The sequence below is a fragment of the Podarcis tiliguerta genome, assembly GCF_965153285.1.
Source record: "Podarcis tiliguerta genome assembly, chromosome: 9".
Taxonomy (NCBI): domain Eukaryota; kingdom Metazoa; phylum Chordata; class Lepidosauria; order Squamata; family Lacertidae; genus Podarcis; species Podarcis tiliguerta.
Window position 1 is genome coordinate 46299041 of NC_139542.1, and position 25032 is coordinate 46324072.

The 25032-nt window shown below is 40.9% G+C and overlaps 1 protein-coding gene across 3 annotated transcripts in view; it reads right to left on the minus strand.

Moving 5' to 3' along the window:
* GPM6A (glycoprotein M6A) overlaps nucleotides 1-25032 on the minus strand; it is a 170876-nt gene that overhangs the window by 78415 nt on the left and 67429 nt on the right. The window contains exon 2 of one of the 3 annotated variants that reach the window (XM_083457560.1): nucleotides 656-727. The exons of the other annotated variants lie outside the window; for them this stretch is intronic. Within the exon in view, the coding sequence (XP_083313686.1) occupies nucleotides 656-727 (72 nt within the window). The remainder of the gene's footprint in view (nucleotides 1-655; nucleotides 728-25032) is intronic. 3 annotated transcript variants of the gene reach the window in all.

A 25032-nucleotide genomic window follows, 5' to 3' on the forward strand; every position in this document is an offset into this window, starting at 1 on the left:
GATAACCAGGCTAGCAGGTCACTCATCCTTGGGTATTCATTCCGCAATGGTAGTGAAGCAACAGCAGATATACCTAGAGCAGAGATAGGAAACCTCAGGCCTTTCTAACTGGTCTTCAGGAATTCCCCTAGGCCATACCCCAGGTCACACCCCTCACCAGCCCCACTGAACTCCTTTGTTGAGTGATTACGTAATTGTGACAAAGCCTCTTGCTTGCCTGGGTGCATTGGTTGATGTGTGCATGTCTAAAAATCACTAGGATGTACTCTACTGCACAAAGGCGAAAGTGGCATTCATTGCTCCCCCCACTTTTTCTTCAAAACTTGCTTATGCAGCCCTCAGAAGGTTGCCCATAAGGGAATGTGGCCCTTGGACTAAAAAGGGTTCCACCCTTGGCCTAGAGACTGGGAGAAGCCAGGTATAATCATGTGCATATGTTGCAGACCAGTAAGTGCATAGCATATTCAGTGCCCAACAGTTCCATATCAGAAAGATCTACAAAGCAACATAAGTTTATGATTGCTTCTGATAATCTGCTTGCTTTTTCCACATCGTCCTAGGTCCAGTCTTTACTCTGCAGTGCTGTCCAAGAGGGAATCCTTGTGGAGTGGGCCAATTTTTGAGGAAGAACTAAAATAGCAAATGTACAGCTTACCTAAACGATGACAAGTGAGGTGCATGTTAACCAAGCAGATTTCTTCCTCTCTCCCTGTCCTACTGCCCATATCTGAAAGGTGTAAACACCAAGTAGGCAGAAAACAAATTAAGTATATGACTAATGCAGTCAAATGAAATAAACATGGGAAATGCATGGTTTGATATGGGAGCAGTTTCCTGAATCTGTGGAACATTCTTCTCTCTTAGCAGTTGAGTGTAAGGACCATCATTGGGGCAGAGAGCAATGCAGTCTGCTATTCACAATGTGGGGGGGGGAGGGGGGAACGGGACTTGAAAGGCAATTATTTTTAGCTACTGCATTGTGTCTCAAAATCACATAAACAGTGAAAGTCCTGCCAGCCTCAGCTGTGTTTCATCTAAATGCACTACTGTGGACAAACACAGCATAGTAAGTTGAAATTTCCTCTAGATCACTGGTCTGGTGCCCTCCAGGCATTTTGGACTACAATTCTGACCATCCTTGACCACTAGTCATGATGCCCAAAGCTGATGGAAGATGTAGTTCAGAACAATCCTCCAGGTAACAGAGGATTCTCTCTGCTAACACAAATAAGGATGAATTTAGGGCTGAATTGGACTTTTCATATGCAAAGAAGAGCTGTGCGATGCTGATTTTCCTTCACCTCTCTGCTATTACTCTCCACAGGTTCAGGAACACTTTAAAAATAACACATGACACCAACATCAAGACATTTATGACATGGTTTAGATGCAATCGTAAGTGGGTGGGAATCGAGCCATGAGAAAACTTGTTAAATTATAGTGTGATCTGGAAAGCTGCAACCAGCAGCAAACATGCACATTGTAATTCATGCAGTTTGTATAAACAGGCCAAAGGCAAAACCAAAGTTGATACAACAACTATGACATATGTACTCCAGTTAGTTAATTTGACATCAAGCAGATCAAAAATAATGAAAAAGACTGAGTAAAATATAATGACTTGGATCCTTAGATGCATAAGGAGAAGGACGTTCACATTTTTTAACAAAAGTTTGCTCTTCCCTTGTCCCCTCTGCAGCTGCTGGTAACCCTGAAAGGCATTTCTGGAGGAACAGGGACCCTTCTGAACAATATGGGATAAGGAAGGGGCATTTAGGAGGGGTGAAGAGCCCCAAATAGGCAGGTGTCAATCACCACCTCCAACTACAGCATCCTCTACCTCATCCTACATGATTCAGGAGGGCCTCTCAACTCTCAGAGGGTGAATGTAGGCAGCTGTAGGAAAGAAAAAGAACGGCAAACTTCCATGCTGCAAATTTCCTCCCATTTGTTTATCTTACAATTCAAGCCAATGATTCAAAAACTCACTTAGCATGTTCTCTGCTTTGACATATACAGCAAATATATTTTTAACATTAACATTTCTACAACCATGGGCACTTTTCAAAAACAAACAAAAAAAAAGCTATTACAATGTGATTCTCATATTCTCAACATGGGGTCTCCAAAGTAATGTCAGTGGGCACCAGAGCACTCTCAGCCACACATACCCTTGACCCTCAGACCTCCTGCCACCGCCATTAAGCTTTTAAAATTGATAGGTTTGGGGAACTTTTTGAGTTGAATGATTGACAGGTTGACTATTTAGGAGGGTTCCTACTTATTTGCTTGTGTTTCATTTGGGTGGGGGGGATTCTGAGAATTGGGCATTTTTGTGGTACCCATGGTAGTTTATTAGATTTCTAAATGGGCTTCCAGGTCAAAAATGTTGGGGACCCCAGGTCTGAACTATGTCGGGGGGGGGGATGATGTTCTGGGTTTGCCATTAAATGTGCAACTTCAGTTCAGAAGCTCCTTCCAAATGAAGCAGCTCTGATAAACACACAGAAGTTCCTACAGCGGCTTTCTCTGCCAAGATCATCCCCTAGTGACGTATCTAACAGACAGAACAAAACAAAAATGTCTGCTTGCTTCTAATGCAACCAAATCAGCCTTGACTTCATAGTTGATACACACTTTGCTGATTGCAAGCAGGTCCTTTTCGCACTGGTTAAGGCAAAATGTGCCACAAGATATTAAATGTCTGAGCATTAAGGGATTCTATTCCTCCTGTGTGTACATTATCCAAAACAAGTAGAGGGAAGTGGGAGAGACAAGACTGGACACAGCTGTTTACAAACAACTACTGAAACCTGCTGAAAAACATCAATAAATAAATAAAAGATGGAGCAATCCATATACAGAAACTGCCAGAGATAAGATAAAGTGTGCAGTTATATCTTCCTGTGCTTTTTATTATAACTATCACCATTGTAATAATAATAATCATCATCATCGTAAAACTATTTTTCTAAGTGTTCAAAAAGAAAGAAGAGGAACAACTACATTGCGACATGAAAATGAAGTAAACATGCACAGCTGCCAGATTTTCATGCACATTTCTTCACAGCCATACCAAACTAATTCCAGTTTTTCTCCACGAAACAACCCTCTCCTTTTTTATAGTTTGTTGTAGGTATGTATGCTAATATCTAATAAAGGAAGTGGTTTTGGAAAATATAATGGAACGAATAAGCAGTTCTTGTCTTTTATAGGTATGTTGCTCTTCCACAGATATCAAATTGCCTTATAAAAATTCATGAACCAAACACCACACCAACACAGCAAATGCAGCACCATCATAATTATTTTGTTTTCTGTACATAGTGAGTCAACCAAAAAGGTATTGACAGGGCTGAGAACGCTATCATCATCTGTAGATGCTGTGGAAATGCTGCAGAAGCCTACCTTTTCTTCTGACCATAATTCTAAGCCTTAAATCTTGAACAAGATAAGAAGACCCAAGTGAATGGGCCATGGTTGAATGGACAGTGTAAGGCCTTAAGGCCTTATTGGCCTTTCCCTTTGGTTCCAGAAATACTGCTTACTAAGGTGGTCCATTTGGATAACACCCAACATCACACCAACAGACGTGACTTCCACTTCTTCTCCTTCCCTCCTACAGCTCCCCAACACCGCTAGCATAAGCAGGACACTCCAACTCGATATCAATTATTAGATTTGCCACACAAATACTTCTTGAGTGTCAAGGCATCCTTCCATAATGTTTTTATTTAGTCCAGACAATTATTTGATCTCACAGTGTGGATAGAGAAATATACAAATTATCTTCTCCTATGAATTTCTTTTCCTAGTTGCATATCCTTGTTCTTCCCCAGCCTCTTTTAAGTTCACACTGAGGGCCACATAAATTTACAACACTTTAAAATAACCAGACTACCTCAGTAACATTTCATTTAAATCAAAAGCAAGATTCGAGTCTGATGTCAGATATGCAAAATGTTCTTTCCTAATAATATTTAATAAAAATATGTCTGAAATTATATTCTGGTAAAACTCCATTCAAAGCTGCAATCTAATGGTAAACACCACTGGAATACTAAGTAGTCTGGTTTCAAGTCAACCCCTTATGCTACTGCATGGAAATTATAATATAAGAGAACATCAAAATGGTAGAACAGTATAGGCACAAACATATTGATATAGCATTTCTTCTTCTTGCTCACTGATACTCTTTGCTAACTGAAAAAGCAACACATGGAAGATAAATGAACAATGCTGTGTTTTGAAGCATTTGTAAAATGACCTCTTAAATTACAAAGCAAATCTCAAGAGTACTTCTAAGCAAACTAGATCCTGTGGATGCAGTGCATATATAAAATAGGTGCAAATTACTGTTGCTATATAATGAGATTTCTGCAAGACCATTTTGTGTTTCCTCAATATATTGGGAAACATTCGTTATTTTAAGCATTATTTGCAGTTTACTGCAAAATTCTGTAGGGGATACAATACATAATAATCCCCACAATGTAACAAATTTGTGAGTCTGGTCTGAATTACACCACTTTGTGTCAATATAGAAGTCAGCTCAGATTACTTGAGTTACTAACAATTCATACCAAGGAATGACCTCAGGGTGTACATGTAACCACCAGCATATGGCCAAATTTCCTTATCTGCACACACTATTCAAAGCAGAAGAGGTCACATTCAACAATTTAATTAACTGCAGTATCTTATACTCACATTGTGTTGCTTGTTTGTTTTGGAGTAGGGGAAAGACTGGCACAGAGATCTTCTGCCTGTTCACAGATTTCCATTTTATTCTACAGAAAAACTTTCATCTGCACTCATATTGGTTTATGTTGTTGCAAACTATGCAGATAAGTAGCGGTCCCATGAGCTAGTCTTGCATCTTTACTCTGCTACACTATCAGTTGCTGAACCAAAATAGTCACCAAATCACTGTATACAAGGTGCAACGTGCTACATTTATTATATTATCTTACAATGTTAACAACAGAGGTAAATAGCTAATCTGAAAAGAGCCAGTTCTCTCATTAACCACATGGTTTCTTTTTATTAAAGACCCATAATAGCAATTTAACTCATTTGTTAGCACTGTTGTCTGCTTTCATCAGCGTGAGCCAATCCACAGGCAGATATATTAAACTATGACATCATGATGCTTGAATGAGAGATACAAAACCATTTGTTATTTCTCCTCTGTATACTTATTGCAAAAACCCAAGTACATTTACATTTTTAAATAACTAAGGAAATGATAGACCTGTTTTCATACATGACCAGTGAAGAAAGAAACCTAACATACTAGAAATTTGCTTTAGTTAGTTGTTATTACATTTTCCTCAAAGGAGCTTGAGGTGGCATAAATGGTTTCCCCCTTTGTCATGTTATCACCCACTGAACTTCGTGGCCAATGGGGATGTGGACACTGGTATCCCAGGTCCCAGTACAGCTCTCTAAGCTAAGGTTACCAGATTTTTTTTCAATGAATCCGGGAACACTTTTCAACTTCCTACTAAATAGATGGATTTTGTCAGGGGATTTATTTGTAAATCCGGGGACTGTCCCCAGGAAACGGGGACATCTGGTACCCTTACTCTAAGCACTACACCACATTAGCTCCCATGATTCTAGTTAGGGTTGTCCCAAAACCATGGGGCTGCCCCAACCAGTTGTGTTAAGGAATCCAAGGTGTGTCCCATTACCACTAGACATGTTGCAGAGGCAAGGCATGCTTGGCATCTTCTCTTACACCGTAAAGGATAATATGCATCTCTGACTGCATGTTTTACTGATGCCCCTTAAAATGTGGCTATCCCAAGCAAGATATCACGTTGCTTGTGCCTGTCCCTGAGTCTTGTCTGATACAATGCCTACCTCTAAAAACAGAGTGCTCTTTTTCATAACACACGGGGCGTTTGTGTGTAGAACACTAAAGGCCCTCAATTCCGTATTGTACAAAACAGAAATCATGAGAAGAGGCCCACACCTTCCCAGAGATTGACTGGGTACATAAGGGGTGAAACAATCTTTCGGGTATCCTGGTCCCAAACTGCATGCACCAAAAAACAGCCCCTTAGCCTGGTAGCTAACTGGCAGCCAACACAATTATTTCAACAGGGAGGTGAAGTGTTAGCAATATACTTCCCCAGGAAGCAGCTGAGCTGCTACATTTTGCACCTGCTGCAGCTTCCAAACCAACCTCAAGGACATAGAGTGCATTGCAGTCATTCAGCCTTCAGGCTACCTGTGCATGGATGACAGTCGTCAGGTGATCCAGGTCCATAAATGCCTGTAATTCTCATACCAGCCTAAGCTGATAGAAGACACTCCAAGTTGCTGAAGTCACCTGATATTCCAGAGACAAAGATGGGTCAAGGAACACCACCGGACTACAAACCTGCTCTTTCAGAGGGGGTACAGCCCCATCCAAAGCAGGCAATTGACCAATTATCAAAACTCGGGAACCATCTACCCCACAGAATCGCCATCTTGTCAGGATTCAGAGTCAGTTTATTGGCCCTCTTCCAGCCCACCACCAACTTCAGGTCCAAGTCTAGCGCCTACATGGTCTATCCCAATTCAGATGCTACAGAGAAGTAGAGCTGGGCATCATCAGTGTATTGATGACCTCACCCTAAATCTCTTAATGACTGTTCTCAATGGCTTCGTGTAGATGTCAAATGGCATTGGGGACAAGATAGTACTCTAAGGCACCCCACTGATAAGGAGACAATCACCCAATTCTATTCTCTGGAACCTAACCTGGAAATAGGATCAGAACCACTGGGAAACAATGCCTTCACCAATACCCATCCTAAAAAGCTGTTGAGATATCATGTAAGAATAACAGGATCATATTCACCCTGGCCTTCTCCTGATAGCCTCTTAAATCACTTTCCCTAAAGGGGGAGGGTTAATTGTGACCAGGTGGTAGTTGTCACATACCAATGGGAGTGACTGGATCACAGCCCACAAAGATGCATTGATCCTAGACCCATTTGGGGAGATACATGGCTGGCCATGTTGTCACAAGGACCCTGCCTATGACATCAGGCCGCCTCAGGCAAAACTGATCCAAAGACGTTGCAGCAAATGCCACACTGGACACCTCACTGGACACTGCAGTAAGTGTAGATGTGGTATTGAAACTGCTACGAAGGCAATATTACCTTTGGAGTGCATTGCAAAAAATTCACATCGGTGTAAACATACTGACCCAATGACATCTACATGCAGTGGAGTTGATCTGCATGGAGATTGGTCATTTCTGTTTGTTTCATAACTTGGTTTTGAACTGCACTCAGCAGAGCATAAGAAATTATCTTTTCTTTCCCCTGCAGACATTGACTTTGTCAAATGATTTTAATTTTCTTTTTGCGATGATTCATTATTCATTGGGGGGTGCTTTAAGTTTCAGATTCAATGAAACATAGTCAGGCTTTAATTGTCTTTCTGTCTCGTTTCAGTTTGCACAATCTCCCCCCCCCCCCCGCCCTTTTTTTTTAACAAACAACAGATGCCACTGGAATTCTCTGCCTATGTATTCTTTAAAGGAACATTCTTTAACATTTCTACCCTCTCTTTTGCAGTATCTGAGAACCACAGGCTGCTGACTCCTCTCTGCGCATGTTTAATTGACCACTATGGTTGTCATGCCAACCAGCAAAGAGAATTCTAAGCCTACACTTGGTATTTCAATGCAGTGACCCAATTACTGTCTGTCAACAAATTCACTGGGACAATAGCAAGTGTAACACATTATTGAGATTAAATCCCAGAGACTGAACTATAAAATGTCTGGAACCAAAATCTTAAATCAGTTTCACAAGGCAAAACACTATAAACAGAGTTAGCGGTAATGCCTTCTAATCCTTCAAATGTAATAGTTGCTCTTAAACAGCTTTTTTTAAAAAATCAAATAATGATCTCTGCCCTGTGTGCTTTTTTGGTAGCGCTCAAAAAAAAACCATCCCACAACTCAAATTTTGTAGTATTTATGTGGCCATTATGGTTTGAAATTTGGAAATATTTAATATATTTTATTATACATTTGTAAAAAGGAAATATTTAATCGACACAAATTTTCCTCCATGAAAACAGTAGTTGAAGATACACATTAAATGTTTCAGTTTTGCACAATGTAGCTGTGAGGATGAGCACTGCAGAAATGAAATCACAGACACTGTGTCTTCATGCTTAGTAAGAAAAAACTAAATGAGCACTATGGATAATTATAACAACTGTTTTCTACAGTGTTCTGAAACAAATAAGAGCAAAGGAGATTTTTCAAGCTGAAGCACTCTCTACTTTTCATTTAACAACCTCTTCAGCATCAATGTGCTGTCCTACACTTCCATTGTTAACATCTGCAGATGGATTGTTCTGATATAAATAATTCAGCTGAAAAACATCATAGTGGAACATGAACTCGACACTGGCATAAAGCCAATCCCACAATCATATGAATAAAATATATTAACATATCACTGTTTCGACGCACAGCCATATCATCAGAAACCCTGGTGATACCTCCTACCAATCCAGAAAGATATATTTCACACATTATATGCAATTATACACAGAGCAGTCAGTGTGGTATAGTGGTTAAGAGTATGAGCTTAGAATCACCAGTCCAATTCCAACCAGTGAACTCACTGGGTTGCTGTAGGCAAAGCACTATCTCTCAGCTGCAAGATAGGTCAGGATTATCAACCCTATCTTACCAAAGTGTGATAAGGATAACTGACTTAATGCATATGAAGTTCACAAACTCAGTCTGTGGCACCTCTGGTCAAAAAGGCTCCAATAATAGGTGATGGGAAAGACCTGTCTCTGCCAGAGTCCCTGAAAAACAACTGCCAGTAATGTTGGGCAAGATGAACAAATAGTCTGACCAGGCATTCCTATGCTATATAAAAGGTTATTATTAGTAACTATCACTGATATTCCCAATCTCTGTGTATTATTAGGTGGCAAAAGCTGAACTCTTACAAATATGATGGTAGAAAAGAAAGTTATTTTATTTTATTTTTGTCCAATCATTCTTTTCAATGAAAGTAGTTCTTACTGCAGGATCACTCAACCAGGAAATCAACCAATTAACATTCTAAGGAACTTGTGGTAGCAAAATGAATTAAGTAGCACTCTGCCTCATCATCACTTTCTCCTGGTAGGTGGGGAAAAAATAGATGTTAAATTGCTTTGATTAAAACCCAGGTGGAAAAGGTGTGTCATGCCCAGGAAAATGTAGCATACAGGTCGAAGAACATAGCCACTGGCAGAAATCAATTAAAGTGCAAAGCATTAACATGTGAGATAAATCTCTCACTTGTCTGTAATGTATTTGTTGGTGGACAATGAAGGAAGCTGAGCAATATGTAAAACTAAATATAAAAGTGAATTCCAATACGAATATTCCCAAAATTGGAAACAATTAGCATGAGTGTTGTTAAATCAGCACAAGAGGCTAGGTAATATGTTTTAAAGATGCACCCATGTGGAAGGCGCAGCATTATTTGCTTTTGTTTATTTTAAAAACAGATAAATCACCCATAATCCAAAAGAGATTTCAGGGCAAATAATGCAAATAAATTTTAGATTACAAAAACACTATCACACAATCAGATTATAGGATTTTTGTTTTACTTAGCAAATCCAAATAAAGCAGCTCAATGAACAACAATAAAAGTGATACAAGTGGAACACAAGCAGACGTGTGGTGGCTCTCCACATGTGTCTGCTAGGTAAAAGTCCTGGAAGTGTGCACAATACAATTAGTTCCTGGGGGAACATGTTCTGAGAGGACAAGTTCACTTCTCTGATGGCAATCTAGTTGTCCTGGTGATTCTGAGAGAGTCAAAGAAGTTGGGGGATCAGGCCTTCATGGACATGTTAGCATCATGAAACTCCTAGGGTGAAATCTCCTCTGTTTTCATAGAGAAGGAGGGTAATGGGCAAAGAGGGTGTCCCTCTCTGAAAAGAGGCAGAAGCAAATGATCACTTAGAAAGGACTCGGTCTTTGGAGAAAGGGGCAAAGAGATGTTCTCTCGTGCTGAGGGTAATCCCAGGGGATTTCCTGGTAGTAGTTGATTTGATAATAAGGGACATAGCTAGATTTGTGATGGGCATGGTGACTGCTTGGTGCGGAAGTTGTGGGTGTCATGCATCATCTAGATAGCCTATTAGATGAATCTGGGCAGGAGTCAGGGGTTGTGGTGCATGTTGGCACCAAAGACATGAAGAGATGTAGTCTTGCAGTCCTGGAAGCAAACTTTAGATTGCGAAGTAGAAGGTTTAAAGACAGGTGTTTTATGGTTAGCTCTCTCTCTCTCTCTGTTTTGCTGTTGTTGTTCTTATATTCATTACCCGCCCTGTACCAGCAGGTCCCAGGGAAGGCTACAAAAATTCTGTATTAAAAACAGACAAAGCAGATGACTACAGTTAAATACTCTAGACAGGTAGGCAAAGCTGAGGAGCCCTAGTACTTGGCTGGGAGAGTGCTGTTGGGAGGAAGAGTTTCAGAACAAACTGAGCCTGGACAAAAGGGTCAGACTCCACTTGAACCAGAGTGGAATTAGATTGCGGGTGCTTAAAATCAAGAAGGTAGCAGAACAGCAGTTAAAGTGATCCCTGGAAGAAAGCCAACAAGAGCTGAGGAGCATTCAGTTCAGGATGAATCATCCCAAAGGGATGAGAGTGAAAATTATCAACATCATTATTTACTACTACTACTACTACTAAATCACCCTCCCTGCAGAGCTTGCAGGGCAGTATAAAAACACAATAAAAATATAAACATCTGAAAAATTAAAATCTGTTATATTCCATTAACTAATCAGCACACTCAGTTTCAAAGTACCAAACCATTGGCAGCACTACTACCAAAGCCTCCCATATCGATTTCAGGGCCTGGGAAGGGGCATACTAAACAAGACACTCCATAAGGTTTCTCAAGCTAGGGGTAAACTGTAAGGAGGCAAACTTTGCTGCTGACACAAAATTCCTTGGGATGGCAAAAACAAACCAGGATTGTGAGAAGGTCCAAAATGATTTCCAAAATGGCTGAAAGTGATTTAAAATGACAAATGCAGTTCATTGTAATCAAGAGTGCACATTGAGGCCAAATAAAATATTGTTATGAGTTTGGGGGTGCCAGCCTCCCTTAAATTCCTAAATCTGGTAAGTGCTAGAATTTAATCAAGCCTCCTGAGCCCCTGGATCCAGCAAGGGTTAAAATATAAGCTCAGCCAGTTCCCTGATGAGGCATTCGCCTGTGAGATGAGCCATTAAGAAAACAAAGGAAAGGTAATAACCTATTGAGAAAGCCAAGGAGAGGGGGCTCTGTGCCTAATGGCAAAAGGGTGGGGTCCTTCCTCCAGCTCAGAGTTTGTTAGGAAGGGGTTAGATGTGATGTGATTTAAAGGGGGAAAGGTTGCAGGTTGGTAAGGGCAGCAAACTAGACAGGGAGGCAGAGCACGTTGGATTATTTCTGTTTAAATCCAAGGCTGCAGCTATAGGGAAAACAAGATCCTCTTGGGGTGCTTGCCCCCCCCCTCCATTGTAGGCTCAGGTTGTACATATGTGTAAATAAACCATATATCATAGACATCAGAGTCGTCGCTGTGCCTCATTTCTTAAAGGAAACCTGGGTAAGTACCTGAAACCCCTGGAATCTCACACCGCTTGGAGACTGGGCTGGCATGCAACAATACTAACTTGTATTTGAACTGATGCTTGACCGACCAAGAGAGACAGAGCAGCTGTGATTTTGCTCTCATTTCTATTGTCCTTCTTCCTTGTTTTGCTTCTCCTTTCGCCAGTGATAAATCTGTACAGATGTACTACCTGTTATCAAGCTATTATGTTACTAATCATTTATTGAGCACTCTTAATGTGGAATGTGCTCTACCGGCTTGAGTTTGTTTCCATAGAAACTCAGTAAGTTTTACTGCTATACATATTTCACAGGCAGGAAATAGAAAAAGCTAAGGTGTACCCAAAGCCACCAGATCCAATCCATGGCCAAGCAGGGATCTGAATTCAGGTTCAAGTTGAACCGTTTCCCCCCTTGGTTACTGTTCAATCTGCCTGCCCCACTTGCACCTAGCTGAAGCCACGTTCCCTTGGTCAACAACATATTGTTAACACTAAGCAACTAATTACATGTTGCATTAATAACATGATAAACAATCATATCGGTACTGTATTTATTTATTTTTACAATTGCAGTATCAGGCATAGTGGGGAAGCAATTGTCATTAGTAAAATTTGATGACCTAAAGAAATGCAATTAAAATGAATGAAAATGTGAAATATAGATGGCTATGCAATTGTTTCCAACCTAATCTATGATTTAGTTTTACTAAACAAAGCTAGGTTTTAACATATTTAATACTAATAACTTCAAATACAGACAGAAAGAAACTTAAACCCAGCTACTTTGGTTTAACAAATTTTCTATTTGGGTTATTTCTGTTATTGTGCATTTAGCAAAACAAACAATGCATTGTTTTTCAGCTCACTTTAACTTGACTCCTGTTGGAAAGCTGTCTTGCTATCTGACTCCAACCACAGTTCGAGATAAATCTGCAAGAAAGCGTCTAAAAAGCATTGCCGGGGGCTAGTTGTGTTCACAGAGAGGGTTCAAAGGTTGCAGAGGCTTAGTACATGAGGATTAAAATATATGCCATCCCCAGTTCTCTTTTAATATTTATGAAGCCTTCATAGAACAGAAATGCAACCTAATTGCTTAATTCTTAGTGACAACAGTCATTCAGGCAGCCTGATCAGTTGCAGGCTCAAAGACTACAGAGATCTGCCAAAGAATGGTCACAGCTCCGGCAGATGGCTCTGCTATAAACTGCTTGTTCTTCTCCCACACATGAAGTGGGGTGGGGGAGGGATGGGGCAATGCTCTGTGATATCAGCATGTCAGTCAATTTGCTTAGCCCAAGTTTGAACTTAACCTCATGAATAGTGGAATTAGGGCATTTGTGCTCTGTTGCCCAAACGACAGGCAGCCAAAGTAACTCTTTACAACCCTGTGTCTCAGATAGCACACTCATGTTTGTGTACAAATCAACAAACAGTACTTTTTTAAAGCCTTTTTTTGTCATCCGCCGCAGGATAACAATGGAGGAGCAGAGGATTAGATTAGGGAAATGTGCTTTTTTGGATTATCCATTTTTAGAGAATGCTGCAACATGTAGGTTTTTCCCCCGCTTGAGAATTCTATCCAAGCCTGGTTGATTGTGATATAAGCATTTGCAGCCGTTACTGTCTAATATTTATTTGTGGTGGAGAGTTTAAAGTTTAAACAGTAGTTGTTGCACTGATCCTGTATATGCTCCCTAACATGTCACATTTTAATGTGACGTATGGGGAAGTTCCAATGACTGCTTTTGCAACTGCTAACAAGTGCCAGGTTTTATTCACAGTCAATAGCCTTATTCAGACATTCAAAGAATACATGGCATTGTGGGGCGCTCCCCATATACAACAGGGTTAGCACTGCCTTTCCTATGATCTTTCTGAAACCCACAAACCACCACTGCTATAACCCAGTTTTCTAATGTTCCCCAAACTCGTATTCAATATATCACCTCTTATTTAGAGACTCCACACCATCTCCAGAACTGACCAATCATCTCTAGACAGCACAGCTAATCACATTAATCAGGGTGAAATCATATTTTAAATAGAAAACTGAAAAACCTTTCCAGTACATGTTACATGGCTCGGGGCTAGACAGTTTTGCGCCTCCTCTTTTTGTGTGTGTGTTCTCCTTTCCCCCCCTTGATTATATCTTTTCCTATTGGGGGTCCCTCAGGAATGCACTGAAAGGACTATAGAGTTTGGGCAGAGTCATGTACAACCCCTTTAGCCAGTCAGGTGCATGTATTTACAGCTGAGCTGGCTCTTCTTTTCTGGGGCTGTGTTGGTTATTCCCAGTGGCACAGCCTTTCCTTCAGCCAGCCATCTGTAAGTGTGCATAGGATTGCAGCCTTACTCTGCAGTCTTCATCATGTCTCCTGACATTCTTTGAATGTGTGACTAGAGCTAAAGGAGGAGCAGGTTTCAAACAAAGTAGCTCTCGTGCAATTCCAAATATAATATTTAAAAGCTAGATGAGCATGGGAGGTGTGGAGAGAGAGTGGAAGCTTTTTTTATGTGATTCCTTTACAAAGATGCTACCTAAAATGGGCTCATACACACACAACAATGTGCGCATTTAATAAGCCTCAAGAGAGAAACAATAGCTTGCTGCTGTGTTTATGGAGAGGTGGTTCCATTATATGAGCTGCATGTAAGTGTGTCTTGTCCCATTTGCTGGGTTAATTTATTACTGAATTTATGACTCTCCAATTTCAGGAAGCTTTATTGCACTAGTCCGAAGAACCAAGTTATTAGTTTTCACTCTATTGTAAGATAAACTTTAATGTGCTAAACTGAATTACCTAAAAGTTACTGATCTGACCCCCCCACACACAAAAAAAAAAACAACTAGTCGTCTAAGATATTAAGAATCTTTTCTGTCATTTATATTAATGACCGGGATACTTCTCTTTCTTGTTACATCCGGGCCATTGCACAATTCATTGTCCCAGAAGGACTAGAAAACAGGCTTGTAAAATTATCTCTTTGGCAGTAAAGCCAAGCAATCTTGGTCTACAGCAGCACCTTATTCCTTTGCCCCCTTGCCAAGGTATGAAAGACCAATAATGGCAAGATTGTGATCTTTTTGAGTTGCAATGCCTGCAGATAATATGAAGAAATAAATATGCCCTGCTTAACAACCACAGGCAGGGGTGGGCCAGGGAATTTTGCTGCATGAGGTAAAGGGCAAGATGGTGCACAAATCCATTCCTTGTACAAACGTCTCTTAGATTAGCACTTGAGTCTTACTTCAACGCTGGTGATGGAACAGCTCCTGCCACACTTCAGAGCAGCAGGCTAGCTTTGGGGGTATGGGCCATATCAATGTGGTACATACAGAGCTGCCTGAGTTGGCTGTCTAAAGATAGCATTAGTGGCCAGCAGGGCAGGGCAGATGAGGCTCCCCACTACTTTGCCCCTCCTCTTCTCAATAACTGGTAGTGATGCACACCACTGGGGATGCAGGTGAGCAATGGCATGCTGCCACAGTGGCTGCTATTGAAAGGTAGGGCTGTCCTGGCAAAAGGTAAGGCCATACCGTAATGATGAAATATTATGAGGGCAGGAACACAGAGGGTAAATAAACCAAAAGCAAGGTGTACAACTCAGAAAGAGAGATGCTGTTAAATCAAATACTAAAGTTATATCTCACCTCTGTGTGGCTAACACACAAGCCACATTAAAATCCTGGGCAAGGTCCCCCCACCCACAGGCTATGCAGCCTCACACAGTCCTCATGTGATGACTCATTGATACATTATTCATTGATTGGTGGGGCTTCTAGGGAAAAGGCTGTGATGAGATAAATGCATCCTGCATTCATATGTCCTGCAGGAGTGCCAGCTTGGCCCCACAACTGTGGGTGCCTGGGGCCATGGGTGCCATGGCCCTTTCATTGGGAATTTTGTGGGTGCTCAGCCACCCAGGGCCCCAGGGAGTTGGCACCTATGGAATCCTGTCCACACTGCCCTGTCTCTCTTGCAATGTCCATGTGGGATTTCGGGCAGACCCACCTCATACATTTAAAGCACATCCAATGCACATTTAAAGCATGTAACTTCCCCCATAGAATTCTGGGGACTGTGGTTTGTTAAGGGTGCTGGGAACTGCAGCTCTGTGAGAGGGAAACTACTCTCCCCAATATTCTTAGGGTGAGTCATGTGCTTTAAATGTGTGTTAGATGTACCATACTTTAAATATACGGTGTGGATCTGATTGGTTAGAGATTCTTGATGGTTAAGCAGAGGTAGTTTTTACATTATGTGTGTGTTTTTACAGGTTTGATGCACACAGATTAGTAATGTGTAAATAAGGCAGATTTCTTTGTTAGTATAAGCCTGAAAGCAATGATGCAGTCAATGGTTACAATTATACGAGATTTGAGAAAGGGGGAGGATGTGCGACAATAATGGAAGGTGATAGGTTGGAAACACAGGCATTGCAGATGGCAGACAGTAGTGCACAGCTGTTTAACAGAGGGTGGGGGGAACACCCTGCATCCAAGAAGGAAAAAGGTATGGGAAATAATACTCCAAATGTCCACAGCAGCTTCTCTGGTATCTTTATTTTTTAATGACTGGGATGGGAGAGAAAGATCTATCCTGGGATAACACTGTGCTCTGATCCATGGGGTCACGAAGAGTCGGATACGACTAAACAACAAAATAACAACAACCTTCACAGATATAGGATTCTGGGTATCTCTAGTTGAAGGATCAAACCAGTAAATGTGCTTAAGTCATTCTTTAAGAGGTTTTTAAGGAGAGAAGGGATAGTTACCAAATAGGGATATTGCAGTGGTGAATTCCTTGCACTGTCAAGGGGTTGGACTACATGATCTCAGAGGTGCTTTCCACCTCTATAACAGAGACTAGGGCTTGCCAATCAGAAGGCCGGTGGTTTGAATCCCAGCAACGGGGTGAGCTCCCGTTGCTCAGTCCCTGCTCCTGCCAACCTAGCAGTTTGAAAGCACGTCAAAGTGCAAGTAGATAAATAGGTACCGCTCTGGTGGGAAGGTAAACAGTGTTTCTGTGCGCTGCTCTGGTTCGCCAGAAATGGCTTAGTCATGCTGGCCACATGACCCGGAAGCTGTACGCCGACTCCTTCAGCCAGTAAAGCGAGATGAGCGCCGCAACCCCAGAGTTGTTCACGACTGGACCTAACGGTCAGGGGTTCCTTTACCTTTACTTAAGCCAGTAAAAAAGAGGCATGTTTAAATCCAATTTATGGATCATTTAACCCTCCATATATGAACAGTGTTAAGAGCAAGCAGCTAATGAGTGCTTCTTTAAATTAGCACTATTTGCAGTAGTTGTAATATTTTGCAGGGTCCTTCTCCAATACCTTAGTAGGTTTGGGGTTTGTAGTAGCCCGGCATCAAATCTGGTTACTGGCAGTCTAATTATAAAAACATTTCAGCCCTAGTCTTCATTCATTTGATTCACCAGCTTCTCGGGCATCTAGAGATCGTATTGAAATTCTTTATTTGTTTGCCTGCAAAATGTACCATTCTGCAAAAGGCTATAAAACAAAGTAATGTTCCAAATTTTATATGCAATCTTTGAAATTTCACAGTATTTTACAAATAGATTCTTGTTTGTCCATATCTCAACAAAGAATGGAGAGTTTAGGAACAAGTGATTAATGAGCCTATTTACTTCTATGAACTGAGCTGTAATAGAGTCATATCATTCAATACCAGGTGACAGCTTATCAAATGGAATAACTTTAATGTGAAATTGGGCATCAGGAGTATCTACTTCCCTAGTGGAAAAAGACACCACCTTTCTCTCTATATTCTAAGCACAGAATCAATGGGGCAGAGTGTTGTTAATGGAATGGAGACATTATTTTGTACAAGTCTGTGTTGCAAAATTCTAAGAATGAAAACCTTGTGTTGATGATTTCTTCTACTCAAAGAAAAATTGTTCTAAGCTGATTGTAAGGTAGATCAGGTGAGGGACACAGAGGAACAACACAGAGAGAGAAATGAAGGCTGGTTCATGCATGGTGCCAGCATCCAGGTAACATATGTCCTGCTTTTGTGTCCCTTCCCCTTTCATGTGTAAAACCTTTAATGTGAATCAGGGCCTACACATGTCAATACCAATACACGTAGGCCCTGTCCACATGGTCTATCTGCTGCAAAAAAAAGTGGGAGGAATAAGAGTGGGGCCTTCTGACATGGATGTTTCAATACAGGCACCCTGGATTGTACTGTTGGCTCTGCATGGAGGTGCTGGAAGGCCCGTGAACCTGGAACCCCCTCCTCAGCCCAACCATGTGTTACACATACACATTTAAAACAACATCCAATATGAGGTGGATACAAGGTAAAATAAGTTTGCTGCAAGACATTACAATTATGCAACATTTGTTGTTGTTGTTGGAGCATATGAAGTGCACACAGAAACATCTCAGTTCATTTCTATGGGGACTGCATGAATGTAGTACGTTGAGTTCAATTATTGACAACCCATTAACTTCTGTGTTTCATAACCATTCAAGCTCTCTCTCATCTGTATGGCAATGGAACTTTTAGGTAGAGGCATTTGAACACAGAGAACAGTTGCTTCCACAGAGCACCATTGTGGTATATGACAGTACAGAGGTACCTTGAGTTACAAATGCCTCAGGTTACAAACGCTTCAGGTTACAAACGCCACTAACCTGCAAGAGTTATCTTGAGTTGAGAACTTTGCCCCAGGATGAGAATGGAAATCCTGTGCCGGTGGCGCAGCAGCAGCAAGAGACCCCATTAGCGAAAGCCCGCCTCTAGTTAAGAACAGTTTCAGGTTAAGAACAGACTTTCAGAATGAATTAAGTTCGTAACTAGAGGTACCACTGTATCTAGCATTTTGTTAGCTGGAAAACCAACAATGGAAATTTCACAATGGGGCCTACAAATAGCCACAGAGGGAACAAAACTTGGGAAGTGAAGATTCTGTAAGGCTTCCCCATCTCCTGTCTCTGCTGCCCCTCTGCTTCCAAAGTGAGAAAAGGAGACAAGATTGTAGAATTTGTCAGCCATCAAAGGGTGAGGGGGCATCATTGCAGCAATGACAACAGAGGGAAGGAAGAGGCTGGGTTTGCATAGGTCTAGGGACTGTGGTGGTTATAGGAAGGAAATGGGTGTGAACATGCAGAAGCCAATATATTTGCTGGGGACATTTGGGATGACATGCAATTAAGGGATTTGTGGTTACCTAGAAGGGAATGTAAGTGTTTGTGGTGCAGAAGCACCCAGAACTGGCTGGTTGTGCCATGTGCCTTGGTATTAGCACTCACCTTACAGCTAAAGACATGAACTTGTATGCATAGGAGTATTTCACCCACATAATATGGTTAGAATAATTCCATTTGTTGCACCATGATGTTAATAAGAACAGAATTTATACCATTCTGTTGCCAAGAAAATGGCAGCTTTTTAATGCCTAATGGGGAAAATGCTAAATATGTTTAAAAGGGGGAAATGAAACAAGTGATATTGTCTAAACAAAATAAAAATGCTTTCATATTCCCATAAACTGAATACACAATGGGGGGAAAAATCTATACCCATTCATGTGGAAAATGGAGACAAATGAGGGGAAGTGTGGTCCCCTATGAAAAATTAATCTGGTCAGGGTAATCATGAAGTTACTGAGTATTTTCCCACCTGCTACTCTAATGCATAAACAAGTAGATATAAAAGCAATACTGTATTCTCATCCTACTGCCTTGATTTCAGAACACTGAAATCAAGATCAGTATCTGGATAAATATAAAATTGTTTTGTTTAATTCTGAACCTGTAAATTATTAAAAGTGATCCCAGTTTATTCAAACCACATTTTTGTAGATAACTACTGGTAGTTTTGTAGTTCCTGTCATTAAGCATTTCCATATAATGACAGAAATGATTATGTTACCACCTACAACTTGGAATTTATGCTTTATCTAAGGGATGGGCTTTCTAACTATAGACAATGGATATGCCTTTGCCTACATAACAAAACCCATAACAAACCCATAATTTCTTGCCATTATCCATTATCTTTATTTCTGTCCCTTTGCCCCTCCTAATTAATTCCCTCTTATCCTTACTAACTTTCATCCTCAGCCCTTATATTATTAATTTCTACCCCTTCCTTCCTAATATGTATGGCATTTTGCCCCAGTCACCATGGACATTTCAGACTCCCCATGCTACTCCACAAAGTCTTGTAGAGAATTCATTTTTAAAAAATTCAAATTCAAAAGAAATCATATAAATGATAGTATTTACCAGTCTAAGATTGCAGTCCAATCTACACACACTTATCTAACAGCATGCCCATCTGAGCATGGCAGGAATTACTCCTGAATGGGCATGGGGGAAAAGGAAACACTTTAAGTGCATAAATATTTTTATTTCAAGCAGAAGACTTACAATATGCCTGTAGTTTTTATTCATTACAGTTTGCAAGGCTGCTTGAGCAAATGTGATAGATAGAAAGACAGAAAGTCACAGAACCATTACACTTACAATTTTCAAGATGTAAGCCAATCTAGCCTCAAATTAAATTTTATTTTCAAATGGTGCAAAATATTAAGAATTGAAATAAAATTTTGTGCTGGGTTTTGTCCTCCATTGTAACCTGAGGTACAGTTAACTTTATCTCCCTGGGATTGTTTTATGAATCTCATACTTGGTCCCATTGACATTTTTGGCATGGCATACCTGGCTGTTATCATGAGCCTGTTTTAAGTACAGTGGTACCTCGGGTTATGGTGCTGGAGGAGACTCTTGAGAGTCCCATGGACTGCAAGAAGATCAAACATATCCATTCTTAAGGAAATCAGCCCTGAGTGCTCACTGGAAGGACAGATCGTGAAGCTGAGGCTGCAATACTTTGGCCACCTCATGAGAAGAGAAGACTCCCTGGAAAAGACCTTGATGCTGGGAAAGATTGAGGGCACAAGAAGAAGGGGACGACAGAGGACAAGATGGTTCAACAGTGTTCTCGAAGCTACAAACATGAGTCTGACGAAACTGCGGGAGGCAGTGGAAGACAGGAATGCCTGGCATGCTCTGGTCCATGGGGTCACAAAGAGTCGGACACGACTAAACGACTAAACACACACACACCTTGGGTTAAGAACTTAATTTGTTCCGGAGGTCCATTCTTAACTTGAAACTGTTCTTAACCTGAGGTACCACTAATGGGGCCTCCCGCTGCCACCATGCGATTTCTGTTCTCATCCTGAAGCAAAATTCTTAACCATAGGTACTATTTCTGGGTTAGCGGAGTCTGTAACCTGAAGCGTCTGTAACCTGAGGTACCACTGTCTTTACAAAGGCTTGGTTTTGTGCACTGAGGGGTTCTATTAACACTTTTTTGTTGTATTTGAACACCAAACACCCCAACTGCAATTGCTTCTTTGACAATTAGATGGAAAAAGATTTAAAATGGAGGTTTCAGTTAACACTTTAATGTTATAAAGTACTATATTATCCAGCAATGTCCTTCCCAATGGCCAAGATCCTTCAGCCAAAGTCCTCCAGGACATAAAGTTCATAGCTTGCCATTTTAGCCATTTTATCACTTCATGTTGGTTCCTGCTGGAAAATAGTGATGAAATGAATTTTAATTGCTGGTTTCTTTTCATTCTCTCTCCCCCCCCCCCCCATTTGATTTCATTATATAAAAAAGAAAAAATAGTAATGGCAAGTATTCTGTAATTAAAACCTCTGGAGCATTTCAATAGAAACAAAAATTTATAGAGGACAATTCAGAATGGTAAAGTACCCCTAGACTGTTAAGTCCAGTCAAATGCGACCATGGGGTGCAGCACTCATCTCGCATTCAGGCCAAGGGAGCCGGTGTTTGTCTACAGCTTTCCGGGTCATGTGGCCAGCATAACTAAACCGCTTCTGGCACAACGGGACACCATGACAGAAGCCAGAGTGCACAGAAACGCTATTTACCTTCCCGTCACAATGGTATCTATTTATCTACTTGCACTGGTGTGCTTTTGAACTGCTAGCTCCAGAAGGAGCTGCGACAGAGCACTGGGAGCTCACTTTCTATCGGCAACCCCAAGAAGCTCAGTGGTTTAGACCACAGCACCACCTGCTCCCTTATTCAGAATGGTCATTCAAGAGACAAGTTACCACTAATCCTGCTGCCCATATCAATGGGAAACAATAAAATGGGTGGAACCTGTAATGAGTGTTTCCTTTTAAGAGCACTGGTTCCCTGAAAAACCCCAATAACTCTTTGTCTGTCAGCACTGGACAGGAAAGTGCAGCAATTGTGTTTTATTATAAATACATAACTACAAATCAGGTCTGAGAAAACACGGAAGAAGAACTCAGAAAATACTGGCCTGCAACAGCTTGATGACGTCATGTAAATTGAATAGGAATTCCGAAGAAAAGGGCAGCTGCCCATATCAAATTTCTTTTGAAACGCAACTTACGTAAGTTTCAAATGTCACTTTCCATGTAACAATGGAGTTGCTATTAAGTACAAAGTCCCCACATGAATTCAGAACTAGCTGTGCAGTCCTTTGGATCTTTGCCTCTATCCAGGATTCTATGAACCTATTTATGTGGAGATTCCTCTGTCTCAAAACACAGAAGATTGGACAAGATGGCCTGCAGGTATCTTGCTGTTTTACACTTCTATTAATAGAGTTTGCATCATCTGGTATCCTGTTTGGAGCCTGTGCCAAACTGATAACTCTCTTAATAATTGTCAACGGAATTCCATTTCCACCCACTCTAGCTCAATCAACACTGAATAACTTAAGCAGCAAATCGGGAGCCGTTCCACTTGATCTTTACAAACAAAAATAATAGTTGGTGAATGTGTCATTGATGGGACAAACTGCAAATCATTCAGGAATAATGCATGCACATTTTTCTCGCTGTAAATGAAACAGAAAATTATAGACCACTAATACCCAATAAATTCCATAAGGAATATATAGGGATATAGTAAGTTGACTTCTTTGAAGCTTGATCTATCTACATTATGACTGACATTACACTGGCAGCAGCTCTCCAGGTTTTTTGACAGGAGTCTATTTCCGGTCTTACTTGCACATGCTGGGTATTGAACATGGGACATAATACTATATGCTACATATATAGCTTTAAACTGGCATATATTATTTAGGTAAAAGAGGGACACATATTTTAAATAATTAAATTTGCTTCCCCACTGAATGCTGTTTTGCCTTTCTCTTTATCCAAAATGGCATTAGGCAGATAACTAGTTGAGGTATTTCATCAGCTGCTAAAACATCACTTCATTGAATGTTTAATTTTTACTACAGCAGAATAGATAATTGATCTGGCAGGGAACCTCTCTGCCCTCAAGCAGTGCATTAAACTAACAAGAACCATCCTTGTGCTGTTTAATGTTGAACTCAAACAATGCTGTTGTGCCCAAGTCCAAACCTAGCCAAGTGATGAAAAAGAACCTCATTAAATTCATTCATTATTTGGTAATGAAACAGAGGGTTGTATCCAGAGAAGCTTCATCTGATGAAGTAAGCTTTTCTGCTGGATGAAGAGTTGTCTTCTACTAGGGGGAAGATTCTCTGGAGCCAAACCAGAATGTAGTCTGTAGAAAAGTATATATGAACTAAACACGAATCTAAAATGAAGGTTTCTGAGGACCACATGACATGCATATTTCCACCAATTTCCTTTTTCTTTTAAAGCTACAGCAACCATGGAAATGGGATTAAGCAGACCTCAGCACCACCAGAAATATGTACAAACACAGGGCGTTCCACAGTTGCTTTTTCTTTAAAAAGCAAGAACCAAGTTAGAGGGAAGTAACATGCAACTGAGTTTAATATCTAGCTCAGCCCTCAAAAAACACCAAACTGGTCTAATTCCAATGGTCCAAAAGACCAGACAGAACAGTTAAATACTTAATTGCCATTCCACACATCATGATAGGCAAATCTGGGCTTGCCAACAAGTGTATGCTCTACAGGGAGCTATTGAGTGTGCTATCATGAGGCATGTGTCACTAAACATGTGACGGTCACATTCACAGTTATAGCAAGTGTGTTAGTGTACACTTAAAATAAAATAACACATAAAAAGATAACACCCATGAAGTCCTCTGAATTAATGAATATAAACTATTTCATTATTGCTGCACAATACACACCTTCCACTGGAAGCAACAGAAGCAGTTGGAAGCAATGGGAAGTAAAGAAGGAAAAGTATACACAAGTAGCCAACAGTTGCAGGGGGGTCAGGCAGGACAAAGCTCAGGCTTGCAAGAGAGGTTAGAATTAATAAAAGAGGTTTCTTCAGCTATGTTCAAAGCAAGAGAAGACAAAGAAATTCTAATGGGTGACAGAGTGAAGGTGGAACTGCTCAACACCTTCTTTGCCTCTGTCTTCACCCAAAAGGAAAGCAGTGCCCAACCAGGGGATAACAGAATAAACAACGTAAGGAGGGACCTACAGCCCAAGATAGGAAAAGAGATTGGAATTAAATGAATTCAAATATGCAGGACTCTATGAGCTGCACTCAAGGGTACTAAAGAACATTGCAGATGTAATTTCAGAGCCTTTTGTCTATAATCTTTGAGACTTATTGGAGAACAGGTGAGGGCCCTGCAGACTGGAGGCAGGCAAATGTTGCCCCCACCTCCAACGAAAAGGGGGGAACCCAGGTAACTACCAACTGGTCAGCTTAACATCAATACCAAGGTCCTAGAACAGATAATTAAACAGTTGGTCTGAAAGCATTTAGGAAATGATGCTGTGATTACTGACCCATAAAGGGTTCCTTAGAAACAAGTCTTTCCAGCCAAATCTCATTCTTTTTTTGAGAGAGTTTTGTTTTCTCCTGCACTGGTGGGTATGACCCAAACTAATGGCTTCAAGGTACAAGAATGGAGATTCCAACCAAACACCAGTAAGAACTTTCTGGGAATAAGAGCTGTTTGACAGTGAAACAGACTCCCTCAAAAGGTAGTGGACTCTCCTTCCTTGGAGGTTTCTAAGCAGAGGTTGGATGGCCATCTGTCATGGATGCTTTAGTTGAGATCCCTGCATTGCAGGGGGTTGGGCTAGATGATCCTCAGGGTCCCTTCCAACTTTACAAATCTATGATGCTATGACTATATACCGCCTGCACTCACTGCTAATGTGCTACTGGACCAAATTTAAGAATTTGCTGTTACTGTATAAAGCCCTAACCACTTGGGCCCAGGATATCCGAGACCTCCTTTGCCCATTCATTGTGGTTATCTGTGGGAGAACCTCTTGTGGTATCACATGCACCAGAGGATCATTTCATGGCAACTTGGACCACATCCTTCAGTGCAGCGGCACCCACCTTGTAAAACATATTGCCCATTTAAATTAGACAGGCTCCATCATTATA